Genomic DNA, 15,335 nt, shown 5'->3' on the forward strand with positions numbered 1-15,335 from the left:
AGGTCTGGCCTATGATTAAAAAGTTTACTGGGCTGAACTGTTTACCGAAGGAGGTAAATAAGCAAATCATTTCGTCTCATGTTTAATACAAATACAAACAAAAGAGGAATTAAAAAAAAGAGAGGAGAGAAAACATGAAGTTTATAAGAAAAGAATCTCACACAGTCTCATAGAGAGAAAGGTGGAGGAGCATGTCAGCACTTGTCGAGGAAAAGAGGGGCGTGGTAACGGAAGTCAACAAACCATACAACGCTGCCTCCAGTCTTCAAAGTAAAAGCATGTCAGCTGGATTAAAAAAACAATATGAAATTAGAATATACAAGTTGAAGTAATGAACAAGTCAGGGGGCGAAATGAGATAAATAAACAATTAAAATAACATGTTGCATAATTTGTGCGAAGGAAGATGAAGGACTAGGCGATCAGGTTGGTTTTATTTTGAAAGCTCTAACCAGAAGTTGTTGTTTTTTTCTTCTTCCGTATTGACGGAGCTGGTAGTCTACAGCAGCAGCAGCAAAAAGCCGCACAGACTAAACATCCCCGGACAGAGACAGGTGCAGACATCCAGCCTCTCACCTCGCGTCGACGCTTTTATTTTGAAGGGTTAAAAAGACAAAAAAACAACAACATGCCGAAGATCAACTGAGACAATCCGAAGGGAAGGCGCTTGAGATGGACTGACAGAGTGGACTCTTTTCTAACGTTGTGTCGGTGGTCGCGTGCACTCCTTGTTTTGGTTCATTGTCATCCCCTCTGATGTGCACCTGTTACCTGCGGACAGCCTCACCACGGAGCCGCACACACATCTAGTAAGTGAACAGGTGCATCACCGTGAAGAACCGAGCATGCACAAGTCTGTTTGGAAAGTTGCATCATCTGTCAAAAGAGGGAAAAAAACGAAAAACTTTCATTTAGTTTTTTCTAATTTATCTAAATATATTTACACTTTTATTTCCTACATTAATCTTTTTTTTCAATGATCGGTCAGTGAGCTTACATGTATTATATGCTTTAATGGTTTTGCAACATGTCCAGACATGTCAGATATTTAAAAAAAAAGTTGAAGTCTGTAAATCTTGAAAATACAAACACACCTTCATGTGTGCATGTGGACCGGAGCAGGACTGTCAGAAACTTTCCTGAACATCATTTGGAGTTTGAAAAATATTAAATGAATTAAAAAAACAAAAAACAAAAAAAAAAACATTTTAAAATAAATTTTATTTTGGAGGAAAATTCTGAATTTTATCATTTATAATGACGGATTTATCACTTATTTTTTAGTTTTTGTAATTAATTGAACGTCACCTTTAATCGATTGTTTCCGTTAAAAGTGGGATTTTAAGTGTTGGAGGGAAACGAAGTATCTTCTATGATGATTCCTTCTGTTTGAAAAATGGGGATAAATGTTGATATGTTGCTTCATATGATCCGATATCTGCCTTTAAACGTTTCACTGTGAATGTGTGCGCGTGTGCGCTTCCTCGTGCTCCGGCTGCAACAGATTTGTTTACAAACACGAGTCTCGTGCTCTTGGAGGGGGGGAAACTAATGCCCCCTAGCGGTGACATGACAATATAGGTCGGTGGGTCAAACAGGGGGGATGAGGAGAAAAAACAATGGAGCTAAAATTAGAACTGTTTGTTTTGTAAACGTCAAATACTAAATGTTTTTATTTTCACATAGATTTCAACCTGCTCTCTTTCTGTGGTTAGTTGGATCTGTATTATTTATTGTAAATATAAATAGATTCAGAATAGCATTTCTATTAAAATGTGATTAAGCAGTTTTCACAGACTGTATTGACACTCGAGCTGAAACTATTGAAAAACAACAGTTGATTGATCAGTCTTTTTTTTTCTTATTTAATCAATGATTCAAATAATTGCTAATCAATTGCATGTATAGACGAATGTGTATAAATAAATCGACGTATGTTCATGAATGCTGTAGGCTTCTACTGAGATGGCCCGTGCAGAGACCATCGATCGAGAGCGCCGGCGAACCTGGAGGAGGAGGAAACAGTCCTCTTCCTGGACACAACACCTGCCGCATGGAGCTGCCTCGGCCTTTCCACGCCTGGCCGGGCCTGCTCACCACCGCCACCATCACCACCAGCAGCACCGGGCTGGGGGCCGTGCACCCGCCCCACTTGCGCCCTTTGCAGGCTCTCTACTTTTCGTACCCCCTGCCTTATCCACACCCCGAGGGCCAGGACGAGCCCCAGACTCACCAGCAGTTTCCTGCGTTATCGCCATCACCGACGGCCTCCTCCTTCACCACCGTGCAATCACATGGAGGAGAGAGGGAGAGGCCATGCACCCGGTGCCTTCTCAGGAGAGCAATCAGGTGAGACAATCATTTTCTACTTAGAAATAAAGCAAAACAACGCTGAACTCGTTTAAAGCAGGATAGAAACCTTATAAAAGCAAGTGCGTTCTGACACGGAGTCATAAACATGTGGGCAGACGCTCCCTTTGTTTTGACTGACAGGGAAAGTGTGCAAATATATCTCTAAGATCTTTATCAGTAATCGTGGAGCCTGCCAGAAAGAGCAACAACAGAGCTGGATTTGATTTATGACCTCAGCTTGCAGCTTCACCGCTGCAGGACCGACGAGCTCCACATATCATAACGCAGGAGCAGCAATGAATGCAGGTTCATATGAAGCATGAGATGGGCTCAGACTCGCAGCACAGTTGTCCTTTCAGACCGACACCCAAAAATAAACATCCCTGTCATCAGTTGGAGGGAGAGTATCGGTTATGTGTGTAAACCCCCCCCCCCCCCCCCCCCTCGGGGCTGTGTGTCCATGACAGGAGGAGGCTGTTTGGACAGTGTGAGGAGAGGCGATGTGTCACAGCTGTCACAGAGATAAACACGTGTCTCAACTTCAGCACAGTGGCGTTATAACCAGCAGGACACAGTGTGAGGGAATCATGACGCCAACCTCAGACTGCAGAAACCGCTCCAACTGGTTCTCGCTCTCCAGAAGACGTGAGCAGACAAAAAAAAACGGCCATGAAAGAATTAAAAACGTCTGACGTCGATGGTTCTCGCTGTTCGCGAACGCTCACTGAGAGCTAAATAAATCTTCAATCTAGCTGTTTTGTTTGCTCGCAGCATCAGAGCTGTGAGTGCAGTGAAGAGGGAGGCACAAAGTACGTGATCATAGGATGAACCAAAATCTAAACACGTGTCTCCTGGAGGCTGTAAAAGAGGAAACAGCAGTGTCTCAGCGGGTTACAGGAAAGGCAGGTTTACTATTGGCAGCGAGCCGCTGTGATGTGACAGATTTGTAACAATGAAAACAGATAATTGGCCTCCTCCTCCTCCCCCTCCTCCTCCTCCTCCTCCTCCTCCTCCTCCTCTCAGCTGTAGGTCAGCTGTGCGTCTCTGGGCATGTTCAGACATGTCCCCGCGCTCTCTCTGCAGCAGAGAGAAAAAGAACAACTCTGCAGCATTTCCTCCTCCTGTCCTTAGCAGCTCAGCCAGTCAGTAAGTTTCTTCATCTCCTCTTAACTTCGAGCTCTCGGGCAGCTCCTTCATTCAGTCAGGTGGTGATGTTTGTTAGTGATCACAGGCTTATCTGTCAGTCTGCTAATCACACCGTCAGAGTCAGGCAGTAAGTCAATTATTCAGGCTTCATTGATTAGTCAGACACTTTCATCATCTCTACGAGTCAGTCGGTTTGTGCTTCCTCGTCGTCCTGCTGTAAGATCATGTGTTTCCCTGCATGCACTCCCCATGTCAGACGCTTTTAATTAGGAAGTCATCCACTTCTTTCACTTTTTATTTGTGCACTTCTCGACCCCGTTGGTTCCTTCAGAGATCAGTTCAGTTTGTAAAGAACACGTGTGTGTCAGTTATCTGCCTCCAGATCAATAAATCAATTCACAAGTTAAGCCGAGAAACACTCAATGAGGAGGTGTAATTAACCCGCCGGTTAGGAAGAGAGACTGACTGTCAGTCAGTCAGTGTTCAGTCTCCTCGTGTGGTCAGTGGGCGGGGTTATTGATTCCTGTAACGTCAGTTTGTCCTCTGGGTTTATTGACAGTGATATGAGGTTGTAAATTGTGTAACAGCTACGACAGAATCAAAGGAAGGAAGTAATCAGTCTGAAAAATCTTCTTCTGTATCTGCCTTGTTTTGATTTTAGATGCCCCCTCCCCCCCCCCTCTTCCCCCCCCTCCACCCGGCAACCACACCGCCTCCGGTCCTTCCTGCCCCCCCGTCTTTAACTGGTCAGGGGGTCTCTCTGTTACCTTGTCAGTCTGTCAGCCCAATCAAAAAGACAGCGTTCCCCCTTAGCCACGCCCCTTTCATCCCATCCACCCTATCGCAGCCTGGGCCCTTGCTCCGTCGGCCAATCACGCGGAGACGTCTCGAGGAGTGTTGCCGTAGAGTTACCTTGGCAACAGGCCAGGGTTTTCCCCATTTGTTATTTTTTCTCCCGCTCTCTCTTTCTCTCTCTCTCTCTCTCTCTCTCTCTCTCTCTCTCTCTCTCTCTCTCTCTCTCTCTCTCTCTCTCTCTCTCTCTCTCTCTCTCTCTCTCTCTCCTGTCTAGTCACCTGCATCTTTAAAGGATCAGTTTTAATCCTCCTAGAAAAGCAGATGCTGTGGTTGCTAAGGATGTCCGTTGTCTCTGTGTGAGAGAGAGAGAGAGAGAGAGAGAGAGAGAGACGGACGGACATCGTGTAAAAAAAAAGCAAAGACAAATGTTCAAGTAAACGCAGAAGCTGTATGTCAAAGGTGTGTGTGTGTGATTTATAATCTTATTACACACAGCTGGTAATCAAAACCTCCCCGTGCAGGAGAGCTTAATGCAGAATATACAACAAATCTAAGAAACTACAATTAGAAACACTAAGAACTACAAAATAAGAACATAAATAAACATGAAGAAGAAGTAAACAAAACTGAATGAAGGATCAAAACGTTCGAATCGCCCAAATCAGCTTAAAATCCTTTTATCTCGAGTAGGTTAAGGCACGTTTGTTGGTTTAATGTAGCCAAACAGAAGGTGCAGGTATCTGTGTTTAAAACAGTACAAAGTCTGTAAACAAACACACACACACACACACACACACACACACACACAGACACACACACACACACACACGAGCACCTCTCCATACCAGACTTATTAAGCAGATTAAGAGATTACTCTCCCAAGTTCCATGAAGAGGAGAATAAGTCGCCCCGTCAGACTCCGTCACTCCTGTTTGTGTTTGTGTCAAACCGGAGAAACAAATATCTCCCCGGGGAATCACACCGACAACCTCTGCTGCTACCTCATGATACAGGTCAGCACGGACGCTCTGCAATAATGAGAAACGTGCTCAGTCACTTCCTGTTTCCTGTTTTAACAACGTGCATGTTTTCACAACAGCAGAATTTAATACTTTCATGTAATAACAGTTCAAATTGTGTGTGTGTGTGTGTGTGTGTGTGTGTGTGTGCGTGTGTGTGTGTGTGTGTGTGTGTGTGTGCGTGTGTGCGTGTGCGTGTGCAACATTAGTGTGTAAGGAGGCTATTAATGTTGGCTGCTTGTTGACAGTCACTGAGGCGTAATAACCAGCGGCTCACTCTCCTTGAACGTGAACGTTTCTCCTCCAGAGAGAGAGAGAGGACAAACACGGGTCGAGCGAGGGCGAAGGCGCAGGAGGACTCTCTTCTTTGTTGGTGTTTTGTGTCTGAATGTGTCCTGTGTCTTCTCTCTGCCGCAGACTCGGAGCGAGAGGAGCACTCGGATGCCTCCAGCCGGCTCGGACCTTTGCCCGACCTGCTGCCACGGAGCGTGCAGCCCTCCATGGCGCTCAGAGGAGAGGCGCTGCAGGAGCTGGAGGTCCGCAGAGTGGCTCACCAGCTGAGGGTCATCGGAGATGAATACAACGCCACAGTGCTGCTCAGAGCGGTAAGAGGAGGGCGGGGCTTAACCTCATGTTCCTTTTGGTTGAGTTCATTACGATGTCTTCAATCTGCTCGTTTTGCACAACTGAGCGGACGAGAGAGAGAGAGAGAGAGAGAGAGAGAGAGAGAGAGAGAGAGAGAGAGAGAGAGAGAGAGAGAGAGAGAGAGAGAGAGAGAGAGAGAGAGACGAAGGTCGAGCAGAAACTACGAGAGTTTCATATCTGTGCGGCCAAAACTTTTCACTGATTATGTAAAAAAGACGGCTAATTAAACTTTTCAACCAGCGACCGATGAATCCTTGAACTCTTGAGTTGACGTCGGTTCCAACATGTAGACGAGCTGAACGCTCGCCGCGGACCCGTCCTGTGCGGGCGGCTCGGCGAGTTTCCCGTCACCTGAGCTGATCTGAGGATCAGAGGCTCCTGTCCTCAAAAAACAGTCGCATCGATCCTTCTTCCACTCAGTTCTCGCATGAGTGAGCGTGTGTGTGTGTGTGTGTGTGTGTGTGTGTGTGTGTGTGTGTGTGTGTGTGTGTGTGTGTGTGTGTGTGTGTGTGTGTGTGTGTGTGTGTGTGTGTGTGTGTGTGTGTGTGTGTGTGTGTGTGTGTGTGTGTGTGTGTGTGAGGGAGGAGGGATGACGGTCAATACGGGTGTGTGTGTGTGTGAGAGAGAGAGAGAGAGAGAGAGAGAGAGTGAATCGATGTCATTTGTGCCAGTTTTTCTCTTCTGTCCTCTGCTCACTGATTTCTTTTTCTTTCTGTCATTCTTTATAAGTTGGATCTCTTGTCGTATTATTATTGTTATTATTATTATTATTCTATTCTTAATTTATTCTTAATCTTTTTGTCCCGTCTTCGGGCTCCTGTCCCTCTCCCTGACCCATCTCACTGTTTCAACAGTTTGTCTCTCATCTCTTTGTGCATTCATAATCTTTCAAGTCAATATCTAGGCATCACTTTTTTTTTCTCCTTCTTTTTTTAACCTAAAACTTAAAAAAAAAAAAAAAAGAACTTCACACACACACTCGGATCTAAATAATTGTTCGGGTCTGATTGATCACTGGAACAGATGAACAGATGACGGTGTTTTCCTGTCTCTCTGTTTCTGTTTATTGTCATGTCTTAATCTCGCCCCTCCCTCCCTCTGTACACTACATCGCGTGAGGAGTTGGCAGCCGCTCTGCAACACTCCCCCTACACACACACACACACACACACACAGACACACACACACACACACACACACACACACACACACACACACGCCTCCCCTTTGCTCTCTCTCTCTATCTCTCTCTCCCTCCCGCCTTATGCACACAAACAAAGATGACGTCACCCACTCTCGGTTCTGAGTCAGACATGGATTGCACACATGCACACACACACACACACACACACACACACACACACACACACACACACACACACACACACACACACACATGCACACACACACACAGTTTATGAGGTTAAATTGCCTGTTTGCAGACATGCGGCAGGTTTCAGGGGTTTCTGCCCTCACTGAACTGTCTCCTTCCCTGTCTGTCAGCCTGTGTGTGTGCGTGTGTGTGTGTGTGTGTGTGTGTGTGTGTGTGTGTGTGTGTGTGTGTGTGTGTGTGTGTGTGTGTGTGTGTGTGTGTGTGTGTGTGTGTGTGTGTGTGTGTGTGAAAGACAGACAGAGACTTTATTCTCGATGGGAAACAGAGGAAATCGTGTGTGTTGTTTACAACCCAAGCAGCCAAACGCACAGTCAGACTCATTATATTTGAAACGAGCAGTTTGATACAAAAAGAAGGAAGGAGGGAGGGAGGGAAGGAGGGAAGGAGGGAGGGAAGGAGTGAAGGAGGGAGGGAAGGAGAGAAGGAGGGAGGGAGGGAGGGAAGGAGGGAAGGAGGGAGGGAAGGAGAGAAGGAGGGAGGGAGGGAGGGAGGGAAGGAGGGAGGGAGGGTTAACCGCAGGCACGTGAGGTTCAGGGTGTTCACAGTAGCATCCTTTACGCAGACACACACTTGTTTGTCTCTGTTCACACACGCTCAGTATTTAAAGGAGCGACACACTCAGAAGTTCTTCTCGTCTGACGGGAACGTGAATGTGCGCTCGTGTCGTTCGGCGTGCTACGAGCCGTTTGTAGGTCACTCTGTCAATAGATGCGCATGTTTTAGCATCTTGGCTCTCCTAAAAAGGTCAAACAAAGAATAATCAAACACGTCGGTGTTTTATTTGGCCGTGCTCGTGACCTCACTGACTCATCTGTGGTTTGCCATTTCGAAACCTCACGTTTTGCATTTTGGCGTTTTCACCATCCAAGTTCTTTGAAACAGAATGACGCTGTTATAAAGAGGTGGAGGACGCGTTCAATGACCTCCGTTCAAAGAGCTTGAGCGATAGAATCACACCAACAACATGAACATGCATTCATTTCGTTTGATTAAATATTTTATTTATTACAGATTAGTTTTATATTTATCTTCACAAGAAGGTCGCTGATTCGCTCACCTTTAGAGCCGACCTCAAGTGGCCACTCAGGGAACTGCAGTTTAATTTCACATCAGTTGGAGACTCACACCTGTCCATCTCTCTCTTTCAGCATGCTGCCCCCCACTGGCAGGACTTGAGAGACGCCTGCAGAGGAGTCCTCAACTTTATCACGCAGACTCTCAGCACTCTCTACAGACTCACGTAGAAAGAGCCGACTCACTTTTCACCAACGGTTACCGCGGCGACGGTCATTTCCACTTGGACCGTTGAACGTGAACGGAGAAACTTGATCGCTGCAAAATTGAATTTTGTGGGACTCGCTGGTCCTGAAATCACAATTGGACCGATAATCTTGGAGGATTGAGGATCAGCAGCTGAAAGTCGGGAGCGCCACCTGCTGGCTGGCTCAGGGTGCAACCTGTGGAAACTGGAGCCTGCGTGTCCGTCACTCTGCAGTCTGCTGGTCCAGACTGCATCCAGACGGACTGTTTGTACATCTTGTAAAATCCAATCTGTCTTTGTTAACACCTCGAGGGTTGTGTTCTCCTGTTGGAGCGGGCACACAGTGTGTGTGTGTGTGTGTGTGTGTGTGTGTGTGTGTGTGTGTGTGCATGGCAGACCTGGGTCAAACTGACAGGTTGAGTGTTTTGGAACATTTTGATTTTGTCTTTGATTTATCTTGGAGTTTTTCCCTCAGTCTGATTTCTGTCTGATTCTTCCATTTAGAAAATGGCAACAGACGTGATTTGACCCTGGTCTGATGTGTGTGTGTGTGTGTGTGTGTGTGTGTGTCTGTCGTGCCCCCACACGTTGTGATAAACTGTGAAACTGGACGCTTTATTTGCATGGCAGGGAAATGTCGGGTGTTATTCCACTACGGAGCGCAGCACACAGAGACCCTCTCTCTCCAAATCTGAAACTGCTTCATTTTATTTGATGTGCCTTTTTCATCAACAACCAGGACAATCAGCTGCACACACACACACACACACACACACACACACACACACACACACACACGTTCAAAGAAACACACGCACGCTCGCTAAGTGCTTAACTCAAGTTTCATTTGCATAAGATTGAAAGGATGCAGCGTCCGCGCGGCTTCAGAAACAGGCCCCTCCCCTCCTCTGTAGATTCACGCACACCTTTCACACGGTCGGCGTCGGGAGCTCGCAGGGTCCGCCTGCGTCCACAGTGTTTGTTGATACTTTTGTTTGTACATATTTTTTTTTTTTCGGAAGATGAATCTAACAAATATGTCGACGGACTTCAGAAGTACTTATCAAAGAGGGCGTTCACGGAGATCGTGTTTGTATTTCTGAGCAGAGTTTGATTTAAATCCAGTGGATTTGAGACGGTGTTCCCAGAGTTAAAGAAATGAATCTGATTTAAATCTGTTCAAATGTAAAATGAACCCCTCGCTTGTGCGATCGTTTTCATCGTAGTTTTGGAGAAAATGTTTTAACTGCTCATGTTTAGAGCATAATTTATTTTTGGGAATGTAGCCTTTTCTGTAGCTTTTGTTTTTGTTTTCGGCTTTGATGTATTATTTATTGTTTCTTACATTCCTGATCAAAACCATGAATTCATTTGTACTTGAGTTGTTGCCGTTCGAACGGACGCAGAGAGTGAATACGTCACATTTCAAATATTTACACTTTCAGAAAATGGTTCCACTTTTTAAAGATGGACGATATCGTTAGCTTTGACCGTGACCGTTAGCTTTGACCGTGACCGTTAGCTTTGACCGTGACCGTTAGCTTTGTAACGTCAGAGCTCAACAATCACAGGCTGTAACCTCTGAAACCCAAACAAGACGGAAATAAACAATCCCATCAATCGGTAAAGACGCTGAATACTGGAAGTGAAAACACCATGACGTGTGCAGTGGTGCGTGAATGTGTGAGTGTAGTCAGCCGGTCACATCAGCAGCTCATTGACACTTTGAATCCCTTGTTGACTAACGTGATCACATGGTCAGGCATTCCTACATCGGACCAATAAAAACACTGATTTAGTCTTTTCCATCTTTGTGTTTCGGCCCTTTAAAGCTCACGTGGAAACATGTTCAAAGACACACTGAATATCAGAAAGTGATGTATCCGCTCTCAGAAGTGACGTTCCCTTTAAAAGCACAAAAAAAAAAAAAAAAAAAAAAGATCAAATCTCGCTGAACTCGACGTTTTACTCAAACTGACTGAACTGGGGGGAAAAAAAACAAGCGTTCATAGTCACCGTGTACAAAACAATGATTTCATAATGGTGTGTAAATTCTTGTCCTTTGAGGTTCAGTGGAGTAAATTATCCATAAAGAAGTTTATTCTAAGTTTTATTATAGTTGACTGAAAAAGTTTAATTTAACTAACAATGTTTCAGGGACGTCATCAGCTGCAGCCTCTAACTTCACCACTCTCTCTCTCTCTCTCTCTCTCTCTCTCTCTCTCTCTCTCTCTCTCTCTCTCTCTCTCTCTCTCTCTCTCTCTCTCTCTTTGGGCCTTAGCTACACTGTTCTGTATGTTTAATAGCAAAGGACCTTGTTTTTAACTTATTTCAAAGCCTTGCTGTCTGGGTTCAGGTTTGAAGGTCCACAAATTCACCTGTAAGTACTTCAATCTTCCAACCTGTAGGCGATAAATAACCTCAGCAAATCTGAGCATGTGCAGATGCTCACTTCCTGGTTTGTTTTTCCTGTGAGAGTGCACTTCCTGGTTCGGGGCTGGTGGCATCACATGCAGTGTGTATTTGCTGTTTTTCAACTTTTGTATTGTAAACTTTCTACATGAATTTTGTAAGTTTTTTCTTTTTTTATACATTAAAGATAAGAAGAACTGTATGACTGTTTTGGTGTGTTTTTTTTTATCCTCAGTTATGGACAGAAGTAGTTTCAAAACATGATCCTGTTTGGGGGGCTTGAGTTACTTGGTTGTGTGTAGCGGCCCACACGTGGAGTCATAGTCCTCTCTGTTTCACCCGGGGGTTCTGGTCTGACCGAGACCCGGGTCGTCCCCTCGGTGTTTCCTGCCTCTCTTCGGCTGTGCTGTCCAATAAAGACAGAAAGGCCTAAAAATGACTTAAAATATAATAATTTAAGTTAAATACTGAAGATTGTATAAAAATGGACGTCGAGCTGTCCAGGTAAAAACACACTATAAAACAAATACAGACTTATTACTTCATAAATAAATGAATGGCATGATCATCAGTGACCTTGATTCATCCCACAAGGTCACGTCAGCGCTTCAGATAGTAAATGCAGATGCAGCTTAAAGGGTCAGCTTAGCCTCTACAATACCATTCAGTTAATTCTCTCCATACGTTTGTTCATATTCTGGGTTTTAAAATAAAAAGTACTGTTTGACTGAATCAGATAAAGTCTTTACAAATGGAGGAACAAGAAGACTCGTTTCTTTAAACAAGCTTTTAATGTGTCGTGTTATTATGTCACCATGAGCAGCACTTATAAATAATGACACAGTATCTATTAATACATATAGAGGAGATACTTCATGATATTTTAATACTGCAGTTCATTTGCATATATGCAGGTATTTAAGGTCTGATCCAGTAAACCACAGGATCAACTGAGGACTTCCTCCACATCAGTGAAACCCTCTGGAGAACTGAAACCGAGCGCTGCATGGAGGGAGGGAGAGAGAGAGCATACGAGGTGAAGCAGGAGGAGAATCTGCTGACACAGACTCCACTTCTGTCACTTCTTTCACTATTCAGGGATTTTTGTTCTCAGCGTGTCAGACGGCCCGGTTTCTATCTGCCAACATTTCACACTGAAAAATAATCTAATTTAGAGGCGAGGTCGCAGGCGAAGGCGAGGACGGCAGCTGTTTATTGTAATGAGCTGAAGCAGATGTTTACACATGTTGGAGGCTTGTGTGTGTGTGTGTGTGTGTGTGTGTGTGTGTGGGGAGAGGGGGGGGGGTCAGATCAGCAGCCTCTCTGGACATGCGTGACAGAAGATGGACAGACATCGCTGTGGTCTCTTTCACATCTGGACATCAACACGGATTAACAGACACAAGGTCAAGATCATCGCTGCATACACACACACACACACACACACACACACACACACACACACACACACACACACACACACACACGCACCACAAGTGTTTACAGCGACGGTCAACATGACAATCTGCTACGAGGCCTGAATGAAAACAGTCCGGGACATGTTTTGATGCTTCTGCAGAGGCCTTGAATGACCCGGGTGTTACACACTGACACAGAGTCATTGTATCATTTATTCACGGGGTGGATAAAAACACTCGTTTGACCCACATTGTGATGACCCTGTTAATGCAGCGCAGCAGGAACGCCTCATTGAACCAGGACTCTACACTTTCCCCTTCATGTCGGTGTTAAATTCATCTGGAGAAAATCTTTTCAGGAATGCAGATGAAATGTAAAGTTTGTGTTATTTTCATGTTAATGTCATCATGTGTGTGGCTGCAGCTTCGAGCTAATTTAACACATTCAGAAAAGCCTTGACAAGTGAAAGATGTCAGCCGAGTCCATCTCTATCTAAGGTGACCTGACCTTACACACAAAAAACTACATTAATCAATTTAAAATGTCGTGGTGCTGACTTTACTGACTTTCATATTACTCTCCATTTATTTTAATCACATCTCTCTGTAAAACGAAACACCACTAAGCCCCGCCCCTCCATCTAGCAGATCAATCCATTAATCCAGACCCTCCCTATTCAGCACTTTCAAATCAATGAACATTTGTTTACGTTCAGGTTTTAGAGAAAAAAAGAAAAAACTATAGGGTCAGATTAAGATTAGAGATTAAGAGAGAACATATGTGGCAAACACTAAATCAAGATAAAATGATCATGTTTACTGTATATATATATATATATATATATATATATATATATATATATATATATATATATATACACACAGATTTAATACAGCCACACATTTTGTATTGTTTTAATGAGACGTCTACAAGCTCGTTCATGCAGTCAACTCGAGCTGCACTGATTTCACACCTGACATGACTCATTCTCAACAATCACCTGACAACGCCTCCTCTCCAATTAGACGTCCACCTCATGCTCCACTGCTCCACCCCAGCATCCACCTGTAGGCTAGGACCGGAGGGTGTAAGACACCATCCACTCCTGCAGATCTCTGCATGTCACCTCAAACTGTGAGGAGCGAGGAGGTCGTTTATCTTAAATGATACAGATGTGATTGGTCCTGACTGAAAAAGCACATTCTTTGTTTCTCGTCCCTCATTTCTGCCCGGTAACAAGCGACACAAGAAGTATTCAGACAGTTAACTGAGGTTAAAGTTTTAATGCAGAACTGGGTAAATGCTGGAGTAGGACGTCTTATTGAACGATGTGCTGAGGGGTCGCTCCTCCTGTGGGTGTAAATACATAATCGTGAATGTTGTCATGCAATAATGTGGAAGCTGAATTTGACTCTGGTGAAGTTGATTCAGGCTGTGCTCTCTCTCGCGTCTGTAGAAATGACTCATTTTCCATAAATGGATGCTCTCAGACACTGATCTCTTATAAAGTACATGTTGTGAGACACAGGAGAGAAAATAGACATTTGAGTCAAAGTACCAGATCACAGCCGGTAATAGAAGAATGTTTTGTTACTGAGAAGTTAAAGATCTCTTATCTCTTCTCTATCACTTCAACATGTATCTGCATCTGTTCTCTCTTTGGTCTTATTTAGTCTAATTTGTTTTCACCTTCTGCAAATGTGATCATTTCAATCCTTTCATTGATTGACACGTTTGATTGGAAACTGAATATTTATCATTTTTACATCGGTCGAATGAGTCGAGCTTCCTAAAGCTCTCTGAGGCTTTATTGACAAACTGATTCATCAGCGAATTCAATAATTAATTAGTTAATCAGTATTGCAAAAAATGCTGCTAATTGAAGAACCTCTTTATCCTTACACAACACACACACACACACACACACACACACACACACACACACACAGTCTGTTACTGAGTCAACAGGCAGCATTGGGACCAGATATCCTCACTTAAACTCCTCAGAAGAATCAGCCAATCAGGCAGCTCTCGTTGCAAAATCAGGAGTCTGATTGGCTGCAACAGCAGGCACTTGGTCTTTGCTGCTAAGTGGAGGCGAAACAGAGAGTGACCACACAGCAGGGGCACGGGGCCAGTAGGTTTAAACTGTGTGTGTGTGTGTGTGTGAGAAGGACAGAAGATGAGACGCAGACAGAAGAAAGAGAAGAAGAAGGAGGAGATGAAGAGAGAGGAAGAAGAGGGGAAATAAAGTCCAGTAGAGTCGGCGTGAAGAGTGCAGTGAATGTGTGTTTGCAGATAAGGTTTAGGTTTAATTAAAGGGGCAGAATGAGCTTAAAGGGACACTCCATAATTAATCTCTTTCTTAATCCCAGAAAAAGAGCAGCAGCGGCTCCCTGTGCTGCCTAATCACTCCTGATTCATTTCAACGCTTGTTGTGGTGCCGCAGTAAACACAGTCTCACATGATGTATAGTATCTGTATTATTTCACACACAGACTCTATTCTCCTCTCTGCGCTGAACTTCAAATGAACCGCAGCGTGTGAATGTGCTCCGTCCTAATCTTAATTGAAAAAACAGCCAAAAGCATCACAAGTACAAGTCAGGGAGTAAAAATAGATAGAAATCAATTCATCAATTGTTGGACTGATTCATGCAACCTGCTGCCAAGCTGAGAATCCAACACGGACGTTGATGCCAGAGGCAGCGACGTCCCATCTTTCTCTTCTTACTGTAAAATCATTGAACTCTCCCTTTAAAGGATTTCACGTCTTCACACAACAGACTGTTCTGAGCTCATCGTCATGAAAGGTGAGAATGAGACTCACTCAGAAGTCAACGCCACAAATTACTTTCTTTTCAAACGTTGACCCATTTTTGAGACACAAAGGGT

General features: G+C 44.4%; 1 protein-coding gene across 2 annotated transcripts; it reads left to right on the forward strand.

Moving 5' to 3' along the window:
• The first annotated feature begins 387 nt into the window (after nucleotides 1-387).
• bbc3 (BCL2 binding component 3) lies at nucleotides 388-11,224 on the forward strand. 2 transcript variants are annotated; one of them, XM_079354594.1, is made up of 5 exons: nucleotides 388-808; nucleotides 1,953-2,348; nucleotides 3,375-3,497; nucleotides 5,729-5,916; nucleotides 8,498-11,224. In XM_079354594.1, the coding sequence occupies exons 2-5, from the start codon at nucleotides 2,294-2,296 to the stop codon at nucleotides 8,591-8,593; spliced, it is 462 nt and encodes a 153-aa protein (XP_079210720.1). In that variant the 5' UTR covers nucleotides 388-808; nucleotides 1,953-2,293; the 3' UTR covers nucleotides 8,594-11,224. The 2 variants fall into 2 exon arrangements, with proteins under 2 accessions (XP_079210720.1, XP_079210721.1); XM_079354595.1 differs by lacking the exon at nucleotides 3,375-3,497 and having other exon boundaries at nucleotides 409-808.
• Nucleotides 11,225-15,335: the final 4,111 nt, after the last annotated feature.

This window comes from Symphodus melops, assembly GCF_947650265.1.
Source record: "Symphodus melops genome assembly, chromosome: 10".
Classification (NCBI taxonomy): domain Eukaryota; kingdom Metazoa; phylum Chordata; class Actinopteri; order Labriformes; family Labridae; genus Symphodus; species Symphodus melops.